General features: G+C 34.5%; 12 protein-coding genes across 12 annotated transcripts; 6 read left to right on the top strand and 6 right to left on the bottom strand.

Moving 5' to 3' along the window:
* Window positions 1–335: 335 nt before the first annotated feature.
* On the bottom strand, window positions 336–2032 carry ddx6 (putative RNA helicase; the record flags this gene model as incomplete). Its single annotated transcript, XM_004350266.1, has 4 exons — window positions 336–1010; window positions 1087–1325; window positions 1399–1703; window positions 2007–2032. 4 exons carry the CDS (start codon window positions 2030–2032, stop codon window positions 336–338), a joined length of 1245 nt encoding a protein of 414 aa, XP_004350316.1.
* Window positions 2033–2805: 773 nt separating this feature from the next.
* Window positions 2806–4107, top strand: qtrt1 (queuine tRNA-ribosyltransferase; the record flags this gene model as incomplete). The annotated part of the gene is made up of 1 exon (XM_004350265.1): window positions 2806–4107. The coding sequence occupies one exon, from the start codon at window positions 2806–2808 to the stop codon at window positions 4105–4107; it is 1302 nt and encodes a 433-aa protein (XP_004350315.1).
* Window positions 4108–4328: 221 nt separating this feature from the next.
* On the bottom strand, window positions 4329–5862 carry CSN3 (proteasome component region PCI domain-containing protein; the record flags this gene model as incomplete). Its single annotated transcript, XM_004350264.1, has 4 exons — window positions 4329–4988; window positions 5068–5390; window positions 5484–5593; window positions 5696–5862. 4 exons carry the CDS (start codon window positions 5860–5862, stop codon window positions 4329–4331), a joined length of 1260 nt encoding a protein of 419 aa, XP_004350314.1.
* A 775-nt stretch (window positions 5863–6637) lies between these two features.
* On the top strand, window positions 6638–9823 carry ap1b1 (adaptor-related protein complex 1; the record flags this gene model as incomplete). Its single annotated transcript, XM_004350263.1, has 4 exons — window positions 6638–6674; window positions 6854–7095; window positions 7182–7705; window positions 7801–9823. The coding sequence occupies 4 exons, from the start codon at window positions 6638–6640 to the stop codon at window positions 9821–9823; spliced, it is 2826 nt and encodes a 941-aa protein (XP_004350313.1).
* A 307-nt stretch (window positions 9824–10130) lies between these two features.
* On the top strand, window positions 10131–10926 carry DFA_11369 (uncharacterized protein; the record flags this gene model as incomplete). The annotated part of the gene is made up of 2 exons (XM_004350262.1): window positions 10131–10640; window positions 10702–10926. The coding sequence occupies 2 exons, from the start codon at window positions 10131–10133 to the stop codon at window positions 10924–10926; spliced, it is 735 nt and encodes a 244-aa protein (XP_004350312.1).
* A 1177-nt stretch (window positions 10927–12103) lies between these two features.
* On the bottom strand, window positions 12104–13000 carry DFA_11368 (uncharacterized protein; the record flags this gene model as incomplete). Its single annotated transcript, XM_004350261.1, has 2 exons — window positions 12104–12134; window positions 12597–13000. The coding sequence occupies 2 exons, from the start codon at window positions 12998–13000 to the stop codon at window positions 12104–12106; spliced, it is 435 nt and encodes a 144-aa protein (XP_004350311.1).
* Window positions 13001–13613: 613 nt separating this feature from the next.
* DFA_11367 (uncharacterized protein) lies at window positions 13614–14233 on the top strand (the record flags this gene model as incomplete). The annotated part of the gene is made up of 3 exons (XM_004350260.1): window positions 13614–13758; window positions 13889–13933; window positions 14184–14233. 3 exons carry the CDS (start codon window positions 13614–13616, stop codon window positions 14231–14233), a joined length of 240 nt encoding a protein of 79 aa, XP_004350310.1.
* Window positions 14234–14452: 219 nt separating this feature from the next.
* On the top strand, window positions 14453–16651 carry DFA_11366 (uncharacterized protein; the record flags this gene model as incomplete). The annotated part of the gene is made up of 5 exons (XM_004350259.1): window positions 14453–14506; window positions 14611–14821; window positions 14906–15471; window positions 15542–15962; window positions 16041–16651. 5 exons carry the CDS (start codon window positions 14453–14455, stop codon window positions 16649–16651), a joined length of 1863 nt encoding a protein of 620 aa, XP_004350309.1.
* Window positions 16652–17230: 579 nt separating this feature from the next.
* Window positions 17231–17651, bottom strand: DFA_11365 (uncharacterized protein; the record flags this gene model as incomplete). Its single annotated transcript, XM_004350258.1, has 2 exons — window positions 17231–17311; window positions 17397–17651. 2 exons carry the CDS (start codon window positions 17649–17651, stop codon window positions 17231–17233), a joined length of 336 nt encoding a protein of 111 aa, XP_004350308.1.
* A 1304-nt stretch (window positions 17652–18955) lies between these two features.
* DFA_11364 (uncharacterized protein) lies at window positions 18956–19253 on the top strand (the record flags this gene model as incomplete). The annotated part of the gene is made up of 2 exons (XM_004350257.1): window positions 18956–18964; window positions 19056–19253. The coding sequence occupies 2 exons, from the start codon at window positions 18956–18958 to the stop codon at window positions 19251–19253; spliced, it is 207 nt and encodes a 68-aa protein (XP_004350307.1).
* Window positions 19254–19655: 402 nt separating this feature from the next.
* DFA_11363 (uncharacterized protein) lies at window positions 19656–20389 on the bottom strand (the record flags this gene model as incomplete). Its single annotated transcript, XM_004350256.1, has 2 exons — window positions 19656–20146; window positions 20224–20389. 2 exons carry the CDS (start codon window positions 20387–20389, stop codon window positions 19656–19658), a joined length of 657 nt encoding a protein of 218 aa, XP_004350306.1.
* A 913-nt stretch (window positions 20390–21302) lies between these two features.
* sgmD (putative sphingomyelinase) lies at window positions 21303–24662 on the bottom strand (the record flags this gene model as incomplete). The annotated part of the gene is made up of 9 exons (XM_004350255.1): window positions 21303–21793; window positions 21883–22082; window positions 22749–22966; window positions 23043–23384; window positions 23470–23572; window positions 23643–24041; window positions 24126–24179; window positions 24273–24389; window positions 24496–24662. 9 exons carry the CDS (start codon window positions 24660–24662, stop codon window positions 21303–21305), a joined length of 2091 nt encoding a protein of 696 aa, XP_004350305.1.
* Window positions 24663–24692: the final 30 nt, after the last annotated feature.

Below are 24692 nucleotides of genomic sequence, written 5' to 3'. Positions count from 1 at the left end.
TATATATAAACTATATACATGGAGTGGCGGTGTTATTATTATTATAATTATTATTATTATTATTATTATATTGTTATTTGTAATAGTAGTGGTGGGTGAGTGATTGGGTGGGTGGTGACAATGTTGGTGGAGGTGTTAATAATGAGATGATCATTTATAGTCTCTTTATGCATATTATTGTTGATTATTATTATTTGTTGATTATTATTATTATTTGTTGATTATTATTATTATTTGATTGTTTGTGTAAATTGTTGTTAGATGACTATAGAAGAATTAATTGTTTAAAAAATATATTGTATGATAATATAGTTTTTTTTTGATGGTATGAGTTTTTAGACAGCGTAGAGGGACTTGTCAATGACTGGAGGAATTGGCTTGATTTCAGTACCCAATTCCTGTTCAATCTTGTGGAGTGAAAATCTGTCCTCATAGGTGATGAGATTGATGGCGAGACCGAGGTGACCGAAACGGCCAGAACGACCAATACGATGGAGGTATGTCTCAGAGTGTTTAGGGAAATCAAAGTTGATGACAACGTTGACGTCTTGGATATCGATACCTCTGGTAAAGAGATCTGAACTGACCAAGTTACGGCAATGTCCGTTTCTAAAGTCGTGGAAGACACGGTTACGGTGAGCTTGTTGCATTTTGGCGTGAATGTAAAAGCAAGAGTATCCGAGCTCGGTGATCTTTTTGGCGAGCAACTCGACACGGTTGACAGAGTTACAAAAGATGATGGATTGGTTGATTTGGAGTTTAGAGAAGAGTGTGTTGAGGCAATGGATCTTTTGACGCTCGTCAACAAAGGCATAGTACTGGGTGACACCCTTTAAGGTTAGTTCCTCCATCAAATTGATTTCGTATGCTTTTTGGAGATAGTTGTCCTTGAAGGTCTTGACGGTCAATGGGAATGTGGCTGAAAACAAAAGAATTTGACGTTGTGGTGGTAAGAAGTTGATCAATTGTTCAATTAATGGTTGGAAATCTTGTGACAAAAGTTTATCAGCCTAAAAATAAAAAGAAAAAAAGAGAATTGTTAATATATTAAATATTATTATTATTTTAATTTTCTTTTTTACTTACTTCATCCATAATGATGGTATGTGTATTTGAAAGGTTGGCAACATTCTTTTGGGCCAAATCGAGAACTCTTCCAGGAGTGGCGACCAAAATATGTACAGTTTCATATAATCTCATGATATCATCCTTTAAGCTGGTACCACCTGTGGTTGCCATAACCTTTACGTTCATATATTTTCCTAATTCCTTGCAAACTTGTGATGTTTGTAAAGCCAATTCTCTTGTTGGAACCAAAATTAAAACTAAACGAGTAAAATAAATAATTAGATAAAGATAGTTATAACGAATGTATGTTTCTTATCTATTTATATTTACCTTGAATATAATCTTTAGTTGGATCAGTCTTTTCTAATGCTGGAATGAGGAAGGAGGCAGTTTTACCGGTACCGTTCTTTGCTCTGGCCATAATATCCTTACCGGCGAGAGCAATTGGAATAGCCTTTTCTTGAATGGGGGATGGTTTTACGTAACCCTTTTCAAAGATACCTCTCAAGAGGTCTCTCTTTAAGTGCAAATCATCAAATTCATTTCCTTCAGTTGCAGTGACATCTTCTGTTTGCTTTCTTTCGTCTTTTGGTGGTAATATTAAAGTTGATTTCCAATTGTTGTCGTCAACAATTCTATTATTATTATTATTTGTAGTAGTAGAAGTAGACATAATAAATGAGTTAATATTAAATGATGAAAGATGAAGATCACATGATGATACCAAAACGGATAGAGAAACACGATGAAATATATGAGATATTTTTAGAAAGAAAATAGAAAAAAAAAAAAAAACAAATTTAATGGGGCGATGTGTGTGATGTTCTCTATCTGTGTGTCAAGCACAATGTTTACTCTATCCGTAGTGGTAAATGTGGAGTCGTCGTAAATGAATACTAGTATTGGTAACCAGTAATCATCAAGTTATTAATACTTACTGTTGTTGCTTTGGTGTAGAACTCATTTTTCTTGATTTAGTTAATTGTAGTAGTTCTAGTTGGTTTGTTGTTTGTTGTTTGTTTGTTTGTTGTCTCTTTACAGGTGTTGGTTGTTGTTATTTGTTGCTAATTATGAGTGATCCGTAGAAGAAAGCAAACCAAATAAAATTAATGTTTATATTATATGTAGGTAAGTATGTATGTATGAATGAATGATAGTAAGGTAGGAAAAATAAGATCTTTCGATAATAATAATAGAGTATTAGATTAGGGTTGTTGTTGTTGTTGTTGTTGCCGAAGTATTATTATCAATGAATGAATATAGATGAAGTAGTATCGTATTGTATGAACAAAGAAAGAAGAATGGTTGTTGTAGTTATAGTTGTAGTGGGCGTTGTTAATTTATCTTTACAGAGTGTATCACCTGCTGCTGTTGTTAATAGTTGAGTGAGGTGAGATGATACAGTTAGTTTGAATAGTAGGGGAGTATGATGAGCTGAGCTGTATTTGTTTATAGTTGTTGTTGTTTTAGGATTAATGTGTATGATAAAAAGAAAGAATAGTTATAGTTTCAAAAATGGGTACACAATAGAATAGAGGGTTATCTTCATCTTCATGAACAAACCAAACATGAAAAAGGGGAGATGTTAAAAAAAAATAAAAAAAAAATGACATCTGGAAGAACGTTACAATCCCTCAAACAAATAAAAGTCGTCTCTGAGCTTTCGCGCTGCTGACAGACCCATCAGACAGAATTAACTCAATTACTTGCAAGCGATACAGATACTTCATCGATATAATGGATAGTACTACTGAAGTATATCAAAAGAAAGAAGAGGATGTAGTGTTTGCAGGCATAAAGTATCCTTTGGACGACCCACCACTTCAATTTGAGGTGTTGGCTACATGTGGGCCTGCAAGAGCGTCGTTTCTGACGCTGCCTCATCATAAATGCACGACACCGATGTTTATGCCTGTCGGTACACAGGGCACGGTCAAGGGACTGACGAGTCAGCAGCTGGTCGATCTCAACTGCGGCGTCGTGCTCGGCAACACATATCATTTGGGGCATCGTCCAGGTCCCGATGTCATGGATGCTGTTGGCGGACTACACAAGTTTATGAACTACCCACGTGCGATGCTCACAGACTCTGGCGGCTTCCAAATGGTGTCTCTGCTATCACTAGCCAACATTACAGAGCAAGGTGTAGAGTTTCAATCGCCACACGACGGCTCGACTATGATCTTGACACCCGAACTATCGATGCAAATCCAAAACTCGATCGGTGCAGACATTATGATGGCACTAGACGACGTAGTCAGCTCGACTACCACCGGTCCACGTGTCGAAGAGGCTATGTACAGAACACTGCGTTGGATCGATCGTTGCATCCTCGCTCACAAGCGTCCAGAACACCAAAACATATTTGCAATTGTACAGGGAGGTCTAGATGCACGTCTTCGTGACATTTGTCTCGACGGACTGATCCAACGTAATTTCCCGGGCTATGCAATCGGTGGATTGTCGGGTGGAGAGTCTAAAGACGCATTTTGGCGTGTTGTACTACAGTGTGCACAAAGACTGCCACCAAACAAACCTAGATACCTTATGGGTGTCGGATACGCACTCGATCTGGTCGTATGTGTTGCTCTAGGTGTCGATATGTTTGATTGCGTGTTCCCATCACGTACCGCTCGTTTTGGAACAGCTCTCGTACCAACTGGATCTCTCAATCTCAAGTCATCAGAGTTTGCCACTGACTTTACACCCATCGACTCTGAATGCACATGTATGACCTGTAAAAACTACACACGTGCCTATCTCCACATTGTAGCCGGCAAGGAAAGCATAGGTGGACAACTCCTAACCTACCACAACATTGCCTACCAAATGTCACTCATGTCTCAACTACGCCAATCCATCATCGACAATCGTTTCCCAACCTACATTCAAGAATTTATCGACAAGCAATATCCAAAAGGAAACTGTCCATCTTGGGCATTAGATGCATTAAAAGCAGTCAATATTAATATAGTTAATCAAAAACCTCAAGAACCTCAAGAACCTCAACAAAATAACACTGACAATGTACAAAGCTAACCAACAAATAAATTAAATCAAATATATATATCTTTTAAAAAAAGAATTGTGTTGTATCTATTTATTATTCTTTTTTGGATAATGATTGAATTAACATATTATTATTATTATTTTTATTATTAAACAAGAGGATGATTTGATTTGATTTGAAATCAATTTGATATGTGCACAATGAATGGATATATATATCCATTCGTAATAAAAGGGTCTGTTTTGTTTTTTTAGGCAATCATATCTTCCATACCATTATCATATTGAGATACTGATCTCTTTTCATTTGTTAAAATCTTCTTGAGGAAAGCAGGACTAGTAGCAAACTGTTCGTTGATGGATGTCAATTTAGATTCGAGTGTGACAATGTTGTGGATTTGGGTGTCGAGTTCGTTGAGAATCTTGTTGCCCGAGTAGGTCTCTGGGTTTTCATTGAAAGAAACCATACCGTCCTTTTGGTTGATGGTGGCAAAGATCTCGCCATCTTCGATCATCTTGAGGATGGTGGTCTCGGCATCGGCAGGTGACAACTTGACATGTTCGGCAATATCCTTGAGTGACAAGGTCATAAAGGTTTGAGTCAACTTTTTAATGTTACGACGATGGATCGATCTAATCGACAACTTGACCAAACCAAGGTTCTTGTCCTTTTGGAAGTTTTCAGCGTGAGCCGATGCCTTGTTGTGGATCTCTTGTACGTTGCCACCGGTAAAAGTCTGACCGTATTCTACGTAGGACTTGCAGTGGTTCTTGATGGTACGTTGTACAACGGTTGGTGTATACTTTGGGAATCCAGGGATAGTTCCATTGACCATCAAATACACCAAATAATATTTCTTGTATGCTTCAATTGCAATTGCACTAAGTGCTGTTGCTGGTGCTGTCCATGCCTAAACAAAAATAAAAGTAAATAAACATTAATCATCCATCACTCATATTCTATATCTATATTCTATTTTATCGTCATACTTGTCTAAAAGCTTCCAAAGCTTGTTTATACTTCTTCAAAGCAGTGAAAATAATACCGGCATAGTAAAAGTATGATAATACATCCTTGACGTTGATGTTGGTTTGTTCTGGGTTCAAGTTGGTGGTGCTTTCACTGATGATGGGGAGTGCTTGATGGTAGCACTTGGACAAGATGCAAAGTTGGAGGAAATCGGCGTGTTGTGGAGTAAGAGTATTGGTTTTCTCTGGGAATACACAAACGGCACGTTTGAGTGGAAGAACTCCTCTGCTTGGTACTCTAGTGTTATATAATTGTTCAACATAGTGTTTAGATACTTGTGAAACTATAAAAATGAATGAAATATAAATATATATTAGATATTAGACACTTTTAAGGTCTTCTCTCATGTCTGTCTATGATATTCTATCTATCTTACAATATTGTGGAATAACTCTAATTTGTTCTCCATTAAATGAACTTAAAAAGTGTGATACTTGATTGATAAAGTTTTGAACGTTCTTTCTTTGATCTCCACATTTAACCTTTCTACAATTGATAAGTATAATAATAATAATAATGATGATGATGATGATGATTAGAATGAATGTATCGATAGATGATGTCATTGATGACCAAGTAACGACTTACAATACAATAAGATATGCCATAGATTGAGTTCTTGGGTCGAGAGCAGCCAATACTTGGTCAAGGTGTTGTGTGTTGTTCTCTAGATTGTCTTCATGTTTGAGAAGGAGTGTCTTTAAGTTTTTGATGGGGAGTTCAGTCTTTGAACTATCATTTACAAATGCGTCCATTCTGTCTGTTCTTTTCTTTATAACTATCTATCTAATATACAACAACAAATACAATGATTAATCAAAAGACCCCTAAATTGTGATAAAATAAGAAAAAAATTTTGGATGACAAGATTTTTAAGAAATTAGGGTGAATGAACTTCAGTTTCTTTCTCTTCAAAAATAATTATTTACTATTGTGTTTGAATAAAATAATAAAATTTAATAATATCTTTTAAATAAATACAGTAATAAAATCCTCATCAGTAATTTAAATATTTATTTTCCTCATATAAAAAAAAAACCAAGCAAACACTTTTCAAGTTGGCTGACAACCAGTTGATAGACGTACCTTTTTATTACCTGTTCAAAAACCAACTACTTCAACAACTATTACCAAAGGGTATGTACTAAAATGGAGTTGGAACAATCTAATCATCAATCCACAATCTGAACAACAACAACAAGTTCAATAAATAGAATTGAGGATTGGAACCTCCAAATTTTTTGAATTTTTTTTATTATTTTTTTTTGCAAGCTCTTCTTAACCCTTGCGACCCTGAACATATTATTTATTAAATCAAGTCTCTGAGACAAGTGTTATTAACAATAACAACTAACAACTTAATCAATTGTTGGCAGACTAGATTCACATCACTCTCATCAATATTAGATATACATATATTTAGATAGATATTCAAAGAGATTGATTTGAAGATCAATATATAGTACCCCAACCATCAAACTTTTTTTTTTTTTGTATTATTAATTTGTAGAAAGACTATAGCAATCTAAAATGTCTGACTCAAAGTACTTTCAAACAACCAAAAAAGGTAACAATCAATAGCAATAGTAGTAGTAGACGGTAGTCAGCAGGCTTATCTTATAGTTTAGTTGTTGATCAACAACAATCAAATGAAAAAGATACCTACCACTACTGTCGAGTCATGATGTATTAGGTATACAAATTTGATATTAACAAATAACACTTACTACTTTTTGATATTTATAGGTGAAATACATGAATTAAAGGAAGAATTACTTTCACAAAAGGAAGATAAAAAGAAAGAAGCAGTCAAAAAGGTTATTGCTGCCATGACTGTTGGCAAGGATGTCAGTATGTTGTTTACACACGTACTCAATTGCATGCAAACACATAATCTTGAACTCAAGAAACTTGTCTATCTCTACGTTATGAACTATGCAAAGAATCATCCAGATAGAGCTATTTTGGCTGTAAACACTTTCCAAAAGGTAAATACATACATACATTTATACATACATACATTTATACATAATGATGATTATTAACAAATATATATTTAAATCTATTTATTTAGGATGCATCTGATCCAAATCCATTAATTAGAGCATTAGCAGTTAGAACAATGGGATGTATTAGAGTTGATAATATTACAGAGTATTTATGCGAACCATTAAGATTCTGTCTCAAGGATCAAGATCCATACGTCAGAAAGACTGCTGCCGTTTGTGTAGCCAAACTATACGACATCAACCCAGAGTTGGTCGAGAATCAAGGATTTTTGGATATTCTAAACGATATGTTGGGTGATTCCAACCCAATGGTAGTTGCCAATGCAGTTGCCTCACTCACAGAGATTGACGAGGTCAGCAAGACCGAAGTGTTTATGATTCACGCCGGTAACTTGGCCAAGTTATTGGCTGCCCTCAACGAATGCACTGAATGGGGTCAAGTATTCATCCTCAATGCACTCTGCAAATACACTCCAAGAGATTCACGTGAAGCTGAAAGTGTTTGTGAACGTGTTGCTCCACGTCTTCAACATGCCAATAGTGCCGTTGTACTCTCTGCTGTTAAAGTTTTAATGAAATATTTAAATACGTAAGAAAGAAGAAAAAGAAAAAGAAAAAGATAATAATAGAGATAGAGATAGAGATAGAGATATTAATATTTGTTTATTTTATTTATTTATTTAGTGTACAATCACCAGATTTTGTAAAGATGTATTGTAAAAAGATGGCACCACCATTGGTTACTTTGTTGAGCAAGGAACCAGAGATTCAGTTTTTGGGATTACGTAATATCAATTTGATTGTCCAAAAGAGACCAGAGATCTTGCAGTACGAGATGAAGGTATTCTTTTGCAAGTACAATGACCCCATCTACGTCAAGATGGAGAAGCTCGAGATCATGATCATGCTCGCCAACGAGAAGAACATTGACGAGGTGTTGCTCGAGTTTAAAGAGTACGCCACTGAAGTGGACGTTGAATTTGTGCGCAAGGCTGTGCGTGCGATCGGACGTTGCGCCATCAAGATTGAACGTTCTTCGGAGCGTTGCATCCAGGTTCTACTCGACCTCATCCAGACCAAGGTCAACTATGTCGTGCAAGAAGCCATCATCGTCATCAAGGATATCTTTAGAAAGTATCCAGGCAAGTATGAAGGTATCATTGCCACATTGTGTGCCAACCTCGAGTCGCTCGACGAGCCAGAGGCCAAGGCTTCGATGATCTGGATCATTGGAGAGTACGCCGAGCGTATCGACAATGCTCACGAATTGCTCGGCTCGTTCCTCGAGTCGTTCAAGGACGAGAGCAGTCAGGTACAACTCCAACTATTGACATCGATTGTCAAGTTGTTCCTCAAGCGTCCCAAGGACGCACAACAGATGGTACAGACCGTCCTCAACATGTCGACACAGGAGAGTGATAACCCTGATCTTCGTGACCGTGGGTTCGTCTACTGGCGTCTCCTCTCGACCGACTTTGAGGCTGCCAAGGCTGTCGTACTCTCTGAGAAGCCACTCATCACCGACACTACCAGCCAACTCGACGACCTGTTGCTCAACGAACTCGTCTCTAACATTTCTACCCTCTCCTCGGTCTACCACAAGCCACCCGAGACATTTGTCGCCAAGCTCAAGGGTCTCAACAAGCGTGGTCTCCGTGTCAAGGATGAAGAAGATGATGAAGAACCAGACTATGTTGATGATGATAACTTGCATAATAACCATGGTAATAACAACAACCAACATGGTGGTAATCAACAACAACACCACCAACAAAACCAACAACAACAACAACAACAACGTCAAGGTAGTTTGATTGATCTTGGTCTTGGAGACTTGGATTTAGGATCACCTGCAGGTAGTAGTGGTGGATTTAATTCACCATATGGTAGTGGTGGAGGTTACCCACAACAACAACAGACACCACCACAACAACAACAGAGTCCAAGTGATTTATCATTCTTGAGTTTTGATGGTCAACAACAACAAGGAGGTGGACCACAAGTTCAAAAACAAATTCTTATAGGATCAGACAAGGGACAAGGTATCCAGATTAGCGGAGCATTTGCACGTTACAATGGACGTGTATCACTAGAGTTGACTCTTCTCAATCTTTCAGGTGCACCAATGAACAAGTTCAAGATCCAATTCTACCAAAACAGCTTTGGTGTTGCTCCAGTCGAACCCATCCTCAACTGTCCAGCCGTCGATAACAACCAATCGGTCGATGTGTCGGTACCAATCACTTCCAACGGTCAAATTGTCCAACCACTTAATACAGCCATCAACATGGCCATGATGGTACTCCCATCACAAGCCAAGTTCTACTTCCAAATGACATTCCCATATCAGGTACTCTTTAACGAAGGAGGTCAGTTGGATCGTGAAAACTACCTCTCCATGTGGAAGAGTATCCCCGACCAAAACGAACGTAGCAAGGACATCCAAATCCGTCTCCAACAATTCGATGTAGACTCTATCAGCCGTCGTCTCCAATCTCGCAACGTCTTTGAAATCGTTCGTAGAAAGGCTCAAAACCAAGAAATGTGTTGCTACTCTGTCAAGACTGACAACTCTATCTATTTCCTCGTCCAACTCACCTTTGTTGCTCAGTCTCGTGTCGTTCGTTGTGAATATAAATCTCCAGCCGTTGATTTTATGCCTCTATTTGAACATACTATTGATTTATTAATTAATAATCAAATTTAATTTTATAACAAAACAAAAAATTTTAAATCAACAACGTCAACACAACAAATCTTTCCTTTCTCTGTTACCATTAAATAAATAAATCAATCAATATTATATATATATCTATAACTTTTAAATCATTGATCCTGGGGTTTAGAAAACCAAAGGGGGTGCAAACAAAAGATAGTGGGTGTAATAACAAAAATCTAAAACCCACATCATCTAATTTCGAGTTTCATTATTGATCATTCGTAAACTGTAGAGACTATAGTATTAGTATAGTAATAGTTATACGATCGATATAGATAGATAGAGAGGAGAGGAGATGGTAGGAACAGCAATTAAAGAAGGATGGTTAACAAAACAAGGAGGTATCATCAAATCATGGAAGAATAGATGGTTTGTGTTGTACAATGATAACAAGTTATCTTATTTCAAGACGGCATATGATACTGTACCCATTGATACTATATCATTGTCAAATATGGTTCAGATACCGGTTATCAAGACTGTCAACAATGCACATACCATAGAGTTGAGTGTAGAGGGGAGAACCTATTTCTTGGCAGCTCAAACACTCGATGAAGCAACTGAATGGTTGGTACTATTCAAAGAGAGAACGACAGAGGTTGCGCGAAGAAACTCTATCATATCGGCAACAAAACGTGAAGCTTCATTGGGTGGAAGTGGCAACAGTCTTCCAACCACACCATCAAAGAATAATTCTCCACTCAATACAAGTAGTAATAATGTTAAACTTAATTCTTCATCAAATAATACATCACCAATATTATCTTCTTCACAATCTTTGAATCTTGATAATAATAATAATATTGTAAGTTTGAAAAGAGATTTAAACTACACACACTTATAAACTAATTATATCTTTTTTGAAGAAGGTTCCAGAGGAAAAAGTGACAACATTGGATATCAAAGGATTGATGTGTAAACATTGTGAAGATCAAGTCATCAAGATGATGAATAATGCAAGAGGTGTAAATAATTTCCAAGTGTTGGCTGATGATGACAGACTGGTCGTTCACGGTACATTGGATGTCAATGTAAATAATATCATCACTACTCTTGAATCACAAGGTTTCATTGTATCAATTGCTACTTGATGGTCAGTCACTGAATAATAATAATAATAATAATAATAATAATAATAATAATAATAATAATAATAATAACCTATATACTAATTTAATCCAACCAAGTAATACTACCTTCCTACCCCCTACAATTATCAACAACATCATCCCTTTATCTTTTCCAGTAGATGGTGTGTGACGATTGATTGCAGTTGTTTCAATCCAACTCCCCATCTTTGCTTCACACATTAAACTATGTAAAGTTTTAATAAAGATCTCCTACACTGAATGAATGAAGATTCAATATATTTATCATTACTACAATCCATATACAATATGATGATGATGATGGTGATGATATCATTCTTGATTGCATCGTAGTTGTCTGACCAATCTCTTGTACAATCACCATCCAATATATTATATTTTGTTCGTTTCCCACATGATTACAGTGTATACACGTATCTTCTACAGTAATTGCGTCTTTTAAATCATTTTTATCTATCTTTGTAGGTTTTATTTCTTCTTTGACTTGATCATAACCAAACCCAAGAATGTTCCAATGACAGTTAAACCTACAATGATCAATACCAATGGGATGATAATTCCATATTCACGTGGTAAGAAGTATGCGTGAATCCAATGATCATTGTCAATGAATGGCTGTTTGTTTGTTGTTCAAAATGAGGGTGATTAGTTTCGAACATGTTGACTATCTATCTATCTATCTCTATCTATCTCTATCTATCTCTCATTACTATCGAGTATGATTGACATACCGTTACGATAACCCAAGTTGTATAATATAAAAACACAGTAATGCTGAATAGCAATAGTGACAAACCAATACATCTATCTGTTATGCTCTAAATTGTAGTAGAGGTAGTAGTTGTTGTTGTATGTAGTCATAGACGCGATGATTAGTATAAGAAGCAATTATCTCATTAACTTGTTTGTTAGATTACCATTGTTGTTATATTGTTTTAAAAGATCGAATGATCATCGAAATGATATTACTATTTTTTGCACAAGTTTTGTAGGCACCCTTCCGAGATGGGTTGAATTTACTTTTATATGATTAATTTAATATATCCCTCTCCACTTACCCTAACCATCTTAGTTAATCATTTGTTGGGTTCTTTGACAAAGAAAATAATTAAAATACAAATGGAAAAAGATATCATTATACACTATCTATTCTTTCATTTTAATCTGCTCTACGAAAGAATTGTGTAAAACTAAAAATTTATATATTTATTTAAAAGAATCTTGTAATAGAGAAAATGGAGTCATAAAAATGTACAGTATCTAAATATTAATTTTTGTTATTTTAAATTGTTATTGGTCTTGTATCTCTGTAAAATTTCTTGATGATTGACTTTCAAATTCATCTCTTCCATGTCCCATAGAAACCATTTAACATAATAATCGTTGATTTCTTTTCTAAATTGGGACTGTCAACTTGATCCATCAGTTTCTTGTCAATAAGGTGATCCAAAGCAAATTGGACAAACCGAGGAGCTCCTGCTGTAAGCTGTGTGATGAGTTAGAAAATAGCTTTCTATTGCCATCAGCAAAGAAGAAATACAAACCTCGAATATTTTGGTAGCCATCTCCTGAGGGAAATATTGGGAAAGTCTTTTTTGTGCATAATGTTTAATATGGTCAGCGGTAAACATATTCAGATGAATTTGAGTAACCATCGAGGTTGTGGAGATACAATATCTGAATAAACTAGCGAGGATGATCGTGCCGATATGTAGATTGGGTGGCCAGATAGTAAAAGAGGTTCGAAGAGTTCGGCCCAAAGATGATTTATGACTCTGATACCTTTTTTTTCATTACTTACTTTGTTCAGTTTGAGGTTGATTTCGAAGTTTAATTCTAATTCATAATCTATCTTTTGTGTTGGGTCCAAGAAGACATCGCCATCTTGTGAATGATTGTATAAATCAATGGGTTGTTTGGGAATACCCAACTGGATCTCTTCTCTAATTGGTTCGATGAGGTCAAAGTTGTCTTCTATACCAAGGAAATTGATTTTTGCATAATTCTCTTCAAAATATACATAACCTTTAAAGTCTCGAAGTTTTTTGGTATTCATTTTATTTTATCTCTATACAAATTGTATCTGATTGAAGAATAACATAAAATAAAGTCATTTCTAAAAAAAAGAAAAGAGAAATATTTTTTTTATTTAATGCTATTTCTAAAAAAAAGATTCAAATGATAAATTGACATGAAACTCTCTCTCTCTCTCTCTCTCTCTCTCATCATGATGATGTACAATAGATGATGCCAACTAGAAAATAATTATTTGGGGGAATTGAAGTTATAATTATATTGCTATATTTATAAATTTTGATGATATTATTTCCTTTTGCAAGTTCAGTCGAGTTTTGGTAGTGGGTCACCCAACTTTTTATTTTAATTTAATTTTATTAAGTTTTCTAGTGCCTCCCTCACTCTTGACTTGGATGAATGATTCATTTTGTTTGTAATAACAAATAGAGAGAGAGAGAGAGAGAGAGTAAGAGATATTTATTTAAATAAAGAATTATCTCTATTAAGGTATTTACATCCCATTAACAAACAAGTTAGACATTTTCAGTCCGAATATGGTATGTTTCAAACCAAAAATAATTCTATTAAAATGTGATGACAGAACTCCTATAGGTAATTATCAAAACAAGGAGATAGGTTTCTTCCCCTTGGCTATGGATTGTTTTTTGATTCCATTGGGACTATCATCAGAGAAAGGAGTTTTGACAGAGTTAGAGCCTACCATCTTTGTGCTCTTTGTCATCCCCTATTTGTTTTCCCAATCAATTCTTGCTAACTACCAAGTTGTCATTGCTAAATGTATGTATATTTGGACTTTATATAGTCTAGGGTGAGGCTATCCAAGTCTTTAGTAATGTATGATGTTTTTTAATTTTATCTTTTTTTCCAATATTCGTGTGTATCCATTATTTGCCCACAAATCTTTTAGTTGGATTGGTACAATGCTGGCCAGTCTTCCTTGCTAGTGCCTCTGGTTTGTTCATTTCTTTCTTTTTGTTTTACATTAATGTTCTAGCTAGACTGTTATCAACCGAACAAAACTTTAAACAAAAAGAATGAAATGAACAACTAGAAGGTCTAGTGTCTCCACATCCGTCAAATATTTCATACCGTCAAGAGTATTGCCTTTCTGGCCTTTGCCATATTTGATCAATCGCATTTAGTGTTCGGTTCCAAAAAAAAAAAATATTCAAAAAAACTTTAAAATAAAATATATTAATAAGCAGTCGACGTTTTACTTCATGCATTCATTGTCACTACTTACTCTTTATAAGATTGTTATTATTATTTGTATTCTTTTATTTATATTTTAAAAGACAATATATATATATATATATAGGATATAATACAATAACGAACAAAAGACAGCAGCAGCCTACACATATCTTTATTGAGAAAACAAAAAGATATATTTCAAACAAATAAAGGATCGATCGATAGATAGATATATAGATAGATTAGTTTAATCAAAAGACAAGACGTTTACAACAAAATGAATGCCTTTTCAAATGATGGTAGTTTTATGGAACAGTTTCTCAAGAGACAGGTAACCTATCAGTCGACTCGATTTGAGTATTACTCTCTCTTATTCTATTTACTTACTTACTCTATTCTATCATATACATATATTACATATATAATCAATTATAGAAAATAAATGAAGATGGAGGAGCATCAGGAACAATGTCAAATGATACAGATCCCACAGCAGCAACATCAGCAGCTGCTACCTATGAACAACAATATGCTGACCCAAATTCATACTATAGCTACGATAGCTACTATTCACAAGACCCTGCTTACTCTTCATACTATCAACAACAACAGCAACAACAACAACAACAACAATATGGTGGTCAAGGTAAATAATAATATTAGTCGTCTTTTAGACTTTTTGTAATGTTTATAGGTACTAACATTATATATCTCATTTGAATTTCTATAGATCAATACAATGGATATGGAGGAGGAGGATTTGGTGGAGGAGGAAGAGGAGGATTTGATAGATCATTTGTAGGAGCACCAACCAAGGTTATTTGGGCAGGTAACACTCACCCAGATACAACAGAGGAGGAGGTTCGTGGATTATTCGGACCATATGGATTCGTAAAGACTGTCAAGATTGTTCCACAACGTAGATTTTCATTTATCACCTTTGCCGACATTAATGCATCGGTTCAAGCACAACAAGAACTCAACGGATACATGCATCGTGGTATGCCACTCAAACTGGGTTTTGGTAAACCCGATAGAAACGAACCGTCGGCACCTGTCGACACGACCAACCCACCATGCAAGAATCTTTGGGTCGGTAATGTCGCCGCTGCGGTCACCGAGGACCAATTGAGAGACGTCTTTGAGCAATTTGGAAAGGTCGAGAATGTTCGTATCCTCGTTGGTAGAAGCTGTGCCTTTGTCAACTTTACTTGCATCGATCATGCAATGGCTGCTAAAAATAACCTACAAGGTAAACCTGTTCAAGGTTATAACCTTACCATTAACTTTAGAAGAGTAAGTTTAAAAAGAAATAGAAAAGAGAAAAAGAGATATTAATATTGATTGTTATTTTTTTAAATTAAAGGAATCTGATGGTGATGGTAAATTCCATGATAGAGGAGATAGAGGTGATAGAGGTGATAGAGGCGATAGAGGAGGAGATAGAGGTGACAGAGGTGATAGAGGAGGCGATAGAGGAATGGATAGAGGTGATAGAGGCGATAGAGGAGGAGACAGAGGTGATAGAGGAGGCGATAGAGGGGGTGCCGTTAGAAGACCAAACATTACTATGGATGGAAACCCCATGCCAGCCCCTCCACCAGCCAGTGCAAAGGAACAAACAGTCATTGATAAGATGGCCGATTATGTCGCTCGTAATGGTCCTCGCTTTGAATCATACACTCAAGATAAACAAAAAGATAGTCCATTCTTTAACTTTTTAAAGAGTAATCATCAAAGTCACGACTATTATAGATGGAAGTTATGGACTATTAAAAATCCAGATGGTATGATTAATTCAAGAATATATATATATTTATTATTTAATATGATTATTAACTAATTTCTTTCTTTTATTTCTATAGTCCATTCATCAGATAGCAGAAATAATAATAATATAAATCCAAACAGCCCAACTAATAATAATAATAATAATATAAATATGAAATTTGAAAATACTAACGATTTTAATCAACAACAACAACAATTACTACCACCACAACAACAACAATCACCACCACAACCTGCTCAACAACAACAACAACAATATTTAAATAATTTACAAGTTCAAGAATTTAAAGATATTCTTACTAATTTGAATAGTACTAGAGGTAGTATTACATCTTGCAAGAGTTGGATCATGAACCATATAACACACGCATTGGAGGTCATCTCTATCATTACTACCACTCATCAGGCTGGTACTCTCACCTTTCCACAGAAACTTAATATCTTGCATGTATTGAACGATTCACTCCACAATAGTTTTACATTCCGTCCTTCACCCGAACACTTGGACCAGTTTGCCAGTTCCATCCAAAGCTATCTTCCATTTATCGTTGCTTCAACATCTGCCGAGGAACCACCCGAATGTCAAGAAAAGGTCCTCAAGGTATTAAATATTTGGGAAAACAATTCCATCTATCCAAAACAATTTATCGATGGTTTGAAAAATGCTGCAACTGATCAAGCATAACAAAAAAAAAAAAAACAAAAACAAAAAAGATAATAATCATAGACAAATATTAATAGATAGAAACAAAACAAAAAAAAATAATATTATTCACCTTATTAATTTCTTCTAACAAAAAAAAAATAATAATTATATAATTCAAATCAACCCAACCAATCGACCAATCGACTATTCATCCCCAATAATCCACCATCCACAACAAATAATACACCACCAAAAATATATATACATATAAATTGTGAAATTGTCCCTATATTAGTAATAAAGAGATAATAATAATTATTTTAAATTAAAAACTAAACTAAACTAAAATCTCTAATTTGTTTTGTGATTTAAAAAAAAAACAAATGATGGATCACCAGTTTGGAATGCTTTTTTGGGTCCCTGGTTCATTTTGTTTTTATTATTATTTGTTGTTGGTTGGTTTGTAATTTAATTGTTTGTTTAGTACAAACAATAAGATTAAGATTAAGATTAAATTAAAATAAATACTATATATATATGATACTTTTGATATCATGAAAAAACGCGTTTTGTTGTTGTTGATTTGTTTACATTATTATTATTATTATATTATATTATTTAAATACGAGCCAATTGTGCTGGTGGTCTCTTATATTCCAATGTGTTTCTTATATATGCTGTATAGAATGAAAGGCCAAGCTGATATATAATAGATATAAATAAATTTGATTAATAAAATAATTCATAAACAATTGTTCAAAGTGAATCACATCTTGATACATACACAATAGGCAGTTCTAAAGACATCTAAAATAATATCAGGAATATAACCAAATCTTGAATCCTTTTGTTTGGTGTGATGTAGAATGATGACAACGGATAGAGAAATGACATGAAGGAATGTCATGGCAACGCAGGCCCATAAAAAGACAAAGAGATAGTTTTTCTTACGTTTCCATAATCCTCTTATACCAAGAAGTGACAACACAAGACTACCAATACCCAATACCAAATCAAATGGCAGTTGACAAAGTCCCATAATACCTAGTGTCTATCACATGTCAGATAGAATAGATTGATTATATAAGTAAGTAAATGTGTAATGAATGTGATGGGTCATTTCTAAACAACATACAATAAGGAATGAACATGCAATTATATACCAGTATTGGATTTTTGAAAAGGTTTGATGCTCTTCTATCATCTTCATTTTCTATTTTTGTTTTCTATCTCTTTTCCTTGATTGAGAGAGTTTAATTGATTGATTTAATGATTGATCGATTGATATATATAGTGCGTGACTGATTGTGATTGATTTGGTTGTTATAGTTTTGATTGATTGCGTATAATCTGATCAGTTCTATCAGATAACTATCCTGTTCTGAATATGATATATAACTAGTTTTATGTTTATAAATATATATGTCTAAAAGTGTAGTTTTTTTTTTAATAACTATGCACTATGTTGTGCACAATGCCCTTCAAAAACATGAAATATTATTTGAAATTGGGTTTAATAAATATTAAAAAAAAAATTAAAAAATTCATTGTCAAAAGGGGGTGAGCAGCACAATCATTAGTACCAAGCGATCATGATGGTTTGAAATCACATTATCTCTATCTTATCTGTTGGAATTCCTCTTCATCCACTTCTCTTCAATTGTTTTGTTTCCCTATCCTCTTCATCTTCCTCTTCATTCTCAATTGAACGAATTTATAAACATACAAGAAGATGTTACAATAAAAAGAATAAAAAGGTCAACCAAGACACAAAGAGCATCAAAAGTTGAATTGAATCCTCCTCATCCTCATCCTCTCCTCATCCTTACTTCCTTCCTCTTCATTGTCAAGTTGTTATCCTCAATTCCTCTTCTTTATCAAAATTGGTTTTACAATCAAATCAAAGAGTTGTGATCATGTCGGTTTGTTTGTTTGATTGATTGTTATTATGAATGTAACCACTTGATCACAACTTGCACAGATGGTGAGATGATGAATGAAGTAAAAGTATGATGACTATTCAAGATAAGATGACCAGGCTCTCTTCATTGTCATCATTGCTTTTAGAACGCAATAGAATTAGCAAAAGAAAGAATTCAAAATATTATCGTAAAAAAATTAGATTTCCATGGAACGAGTTGGTGGTTACAAAGCAGTGATTGATTACCTATTGATTACATATTACACAAGTGCATCGTCACCCAACAACAACAACAAGATATAAATACCGTTCAACCTCTCTTGAACTCATCATTCAATTACATGTTTAGGTATTCAAGACAATTACTGTTTAGAACAAATCTATCACATCTACAACAACAGATAACCACAATATATTCTAAAATGACTACTGTAAGTAAACAATAACAACAAATCTTCATCCTCTTCATCCTCTTCATCCTCTAATACACTACTCTGTGTGAATCTTTTCTATTTGATATAGTACAAATTCAACGTTCAAATGAAGTGTGGAGGATGCAAATCAGCTGTTGATAAGGCATTGAATCAACTTGAAGGAGTATCTGACATTGAAATCGATGTAAACCTCAAGGTTGTAAAGTGTAACTCTACCAAGCTTAATGGTCAAGAACTCCTCAGTATAATTGAAAAGACTGGAAAGACTGCTTCAATCATTCATTAATTCATCGCGACTAGAGTATCCTCTTCATCCTCTTCCCATCCCTTAATAAATACAAATCTAATATTCTCTTCATCCACTTCCTCTTCATCCTCTTCCCAATTTCCTTTTCTTTTATTTTAAAGAGGAAATAATATCATCATTTTGAATTATTGGAGCAATGGAAGAACGAGTATCAATGACCAAGTCACCCTTGATAGCAATGTTTGTTAAAAGCATCATATGACGATTGAATCAATCAAATGATATTTTTTATTTTTTTTTTGTAAAGAATGTTATTCAAGAATTGATACACTTATCAAGTATAATCATTATTCTAAATAAAAAAGTAAGATATTAAAACTAAAATTAAAATGGATGGAACCAAATAGAATTATCTAACAATAAGAGATTGAATAGATCAATTTAATGAAGGTAACGAGAAAAGTGTGGAGTGTGTGGAGCAGCAAATGAGGCCAATTGAGCGTTGGCTTGCGAACATTGTGATGGAAGTACAAAGAATGATTCAGTGTATTGGTCGACGAAATCAAAGAATAACATGTTGGCAAATCCTGGGTTGGCAGCATCGATATTGTAAAAGGTGGCAGCGACACCAGCACATTTCTTTGGGTCAGCAAAGAGAGTTTGACCAGAGGAAGCAGTTGGTTCAACCTTGATTACATCAACATCGAAACTACCCAATTTAGTCTTTCCAGCAACAGTGCCATTGATAATTGAACCTGGAATTGGAGTTGAAAGTGGTGAAACTGTGCAAACACCATCAGAAAGGACGTATGCTTTGTTGATATTTCCACCGAATCCCCAGAATGATGCATTGATGGTTGGGTATCCTTGGGAAATGATTTCAAAATCAACTCTTATACGTTGGCCTTGGAAATCAACTGAAGTGTCACCAACTATAATAATGATGGATGGGGTGTCGCGATTAATAAAAGATATGGAATATTCAGATTCATTTATATCATATATTTACCTTCAAAGAATGATTCAGATTGTCCACCACCAAGTGGGATAGCGTTGAATGATGCAAAGGTGTAACCAGTAGTGTAACCATTGCTTTGGGAACAGTCTTTGGCATTGACACCGGAAAAGGCAAATAATGCACTGATGATTAAAATGGCGAATTTAGCAAAAAACATCTTGTGAATAGTTGATTAGTGTTTATTGGTATTGAAAGTTGGTTTATTTGATTAATGTTTGAATGAATGTTTGATGATGGAATAAATGATTGATCATTTGTCTTTAAATAGTTTCCGATGCAGCCCGAGTATCACTAAAATGACGTGCATAACCCCAGGGAGTAGTACCAAAGACAAGCCTTGGCGTTAGTCCTCGATCATCGGGGTTCCTTCTGAAGATGGATAAATCATCTGAATAATAAAATAGAACAAAGATATTAATTTTTGATGGATCATTTTTTAATTTTTCGAGAGTGGATTTTATAAATATCTCCTTTGAAGTTGCTTGAATAAAAATTAAATCAAATGAGGTCGATTACTCTTGCAATCTTAAGAGAAACACATTTATTGATTACATTATTGTAAACATACCAAAACCCTTTAAATCTATTGCAATAGACATTTGTTTGTTTGTTATCAATATATAATAATTGGCAACCGTTGTTGTCACGACCACCTAGCGATCTTTGATTGATTTCGATCTTTGTATCTATGAATTTTGTATGGCTGCAGAAATACAAATGATAACTATGAATTGATTTTAATTCTTGATTACAATCATATAGGGAATAACATTTTGTTGGAAATATAGATAGTTGATCAAAAAAATGAATTATCTAATTTACAATTATTTTTCTATACTTTTTTTTGAAAACGTAGTAATATTCATACAAAAAAGTAGATTTAATTATTTAAAAAGGATCATAGTGATTGATCAATCAAAAGATTTATTTTTAATATTTTTTTTTTGTGAATGATGTTATTAAAGAATTGAAGCACTTATCAAGTGCAAACATTATTCAAAAATAAAAGAAATGTGGATTGGGATCCATCAATAGAATTATCTAAACAATAAGAAATTGAATAGATCAATTTAATGAAGGTAACGAGAGAAGTGTGGAGTGTGTGGAGCAGCAAATGAGGCCAATTGAGCGTTGGCTTGCGAACATTGTGATGGAAGTACAAAGAATGATTCAGTGTATTGGTCGACGAAATCAAAGAACAACATGTTGGCAAATCCTGGGTTGGTAAAATCGACATTGAAAATGGTGGCAGCTACAGCAGCACATTTCTTTGGGTCAGCAAAGAGAGTTTGACCAGAGGAGGGAGTTGGTTCAACCTTGATTACATCGACATCGAAACTACCCAATTTAGTCTTGTCAACAACAGTGCCATTGATAATTGAACTTGGAATTGGAGTTACAAGTGGTGAAACTGTGCAAACACCTTGGTTGAGGAAATAAGCCTTGTTGATATTTCCACCGAATCCCCAGAATGAACCATTGATGATTGGATTTCCTTGTGAAAAGATTTCATAATCAACTCTGATACGTTGACCATGGAAATCAACTGAAGTGTCACCAACTATAAGAATAAACAAAAGGATGAGTTTGTTAATAAATAAATATAGGATTATTAATTATATTTTAAGATATTCAATAGCTTTTATGTACCTTCAAAGAATGATTCAGATTGTCCACCACTAAGTGGGACAGCGTTAAATGATGATAAGGTGTAACCAGTAGTGTATCCATTGCTTTTGGAGCAGTCTTTGGCATTGACACCGGAAAAGGCAAATAATGCACTGATGATTAAAATGGCGAATTTAGCAAAAAACATATTGTGAATAGTTGATTGGAAAGGATAATGTTGACTAAGTTGATAAAGTTGATTGATGATTGTTATTTGTTTGAATGAACGTTTGATGATGGAATAAAAGATTAATCATTTGTGTTTAAATAGTTTCTGTGTTGCCAAAGCCCGGGAAATGATGTGTATACACCAGGAAACTTGTATCATAGTCAACCTCTCTATAATGATAACTCGGTACCTGGTTTATAAGTTGGATGGCCCTCTGTATGTCTTGTCGACAAAGAGAATAAAAAAATCTGTCATGGAATAAAATAGAACAAAGATATTTGTGGTGACGTGTTTTAAATTTGCCATCAAAAAAATCTTAGGAGGTCAATGGTTATCGTGAATAAAAAATTAAAACGCCCAGGGACGAGCTACACCTCTTCAGTCAAAGACAGATGAGGCAGAACACCAGGCGAGGGTTATCTTATAGTCTTGAGCGCATAGAGTCGCTGGTTCCTTGAACAGAAATGAAAAAAAAAAAGAGAAGTCAATCAAATAATAACGAATATTCAATTATAATATTATTAAAGTGATCAGTAATCGGCTGGATCAATAATTTAATGATATTAATTTAGTGTGATAAAAGAAGGAGGGGAGGGGGAATTGATGAGCGTCGGTTTAATCATTATAATGATTATTAGTAATTTGTTTGTTGTTGATGTTTGGTTAGTTTTTTTAAAACTATAGTTCTTCGGCCATTTTTTTAGCGCTTGCAAGAGAAAGACCTTGGACACAGTTGCTCCATGCCTTGTCAGAATATTGAGAGTTGAGACATAAAGTATCGACAATATCAGGGAGGAAGTTGGCAGCACGATGATCGTCATAACGGGCATACATGACTGGGTCCATAAAGAATCTAGTGGTCAAATCAGCCAAAGCAGCACCATCAATAAATTCAGACTAAAAAATAGAAAAGGAGAGTAGGGGTTAATACCTATCTATCTATCTATGTTTGTTAACCTTTTTTTTTACATACTTGGATTTTGTACTCTTCAGCAAAGTTGTATTCAACAGTCCAATTGATGTAACCATTAAAGTTGGATACATAGAGATCGCTATAGTAGGTGGTAATGTTGTAAATGCTAAAGGTTGGGGTGGCTTGGTAGACCTTGTAGGATGGATTGTTTTGGTAGAGTGGGGAGATGGCAGACCCAATGAAAAGTGGGAAAAACATATCGCTGTTGGAGAATACATCCTCTTCCTTGTGACCAGCAGCAGAGTGCTGGGTATCTGGAGTTGGTGGGATACTAAGATCATATGATCTGTATTCATCTCTATGAATATGTCCGAAAAATCCTCCCTTTACAATATCTGTATACTAATAATAGAATAGAAAAATAAATAAAGTATTAGTCTTCTAGAAAACAAAAAGGATGATGGATTGATTGGATTAATGAACAAACATTTTTAACAACATCCATAAATTGGAAAATATAATCTTCCTTCCAGGTTTCAATTTGGAAGAACGGATCCAAACCTGGGAAAATATGACCAATAATGTAAACTCTAGAATAATAATACAAAAGGTTTGTTAATGATAAAAAGTCATGCATTGTTGTTTGGTGTTTAAACATACGTATTATTGTTGGCAGCAGCAATTTCCAATTCGTTGGTTAACCAAGCAAATTGACCACATGGATCACCGGAAAAGATATTCTTTTGCTTGACAGAGTAGAGAACAGTGTTGACGGCTAGAACAGTCAAACCTGGAGCTGGAGAGACAGCATAGGAACCCATTTTCAAAAAGTTTGCCTTTTGAGACTCTGGAATCCATTCGTCCCATACGCTAGCCAAAAATTCGAGGTTACCATCACTGCACGACGAGTTGTAGTCTGGGAACACATCATTGTTACCAATCGATGGAATAAAAGTGGTGTTTGTTCCAGAATAGGTTTCAGAAATCACCTTTGAAAATGTGATCACTGAATTTGACCAATCATCATATGGAAGTGCATGTCCTGCAGAATCACCAGTACTAGAAAAATAAATAAATAAATAAATAAGACGTCATAATAATTAGAGGCTGAATTCAAAAGAATACCAATTAGGTAGTACTTACAAGACGATGAAACCAGTTTCACCCAAATCATAGTTATTGAACATGTCAACCAATCTATTGTAAATAGTGATGTAAATGTAAGTCAATACAAATCAAATCAAATCTAAATCTAAATACAAATCTAAATCTAAATCTAAAAATACATACGTAGAGTTGAATAACTCCAAGTTGGTATCACAACCATATCTACCATAAAGACCTGAATGTGTTAATGGATCATTGAAAATTGGGATCTCTAAATCTTGAATATATTGACTCTTGAATCTTTAATAGAATAATAATAATAATAGTAATAGATTTGGTGAGTACAAGTATTCTCTACTTTTATTATTCCCAATGCAAGCTTGAGATCTTTCTTTTAAAAACATACAATGAACTTGCTAAACATAAAGTTGAATCGTTGTATAATACTGTATTGACCATTGAGCTGTAATGTACATCACTTAAATGCATAAAAGTGTATGAAGATGCATTGTGAACCATCAAAGCAACAATGACTGTGACAACACACCACAAACTTGAATTCAAACGAGTCATTTCTTCTACTCTCTCTTTATGAATATATAA

This window comes from Cavenderia fasciculata (genome assembly GCF_000203815.1).
Source record: "Cavenderia fasciculata unplaced genomic scaffold Scf_EUAJFUG02HR96I-5, whole genome shotgun sequence".
Taxonomy (NCBI): Eukaryota; Evosea; class Eumycetozoa; order Acytosteliales; family Cavenderiaceae; genus Cavenderia; species Cavenderia fasciculata.
The sequence above is the reverse complement of the archived record's forward strand: the minus strand, read 5'-3'. Positions and strand labels throughout refer to the sequence as shown.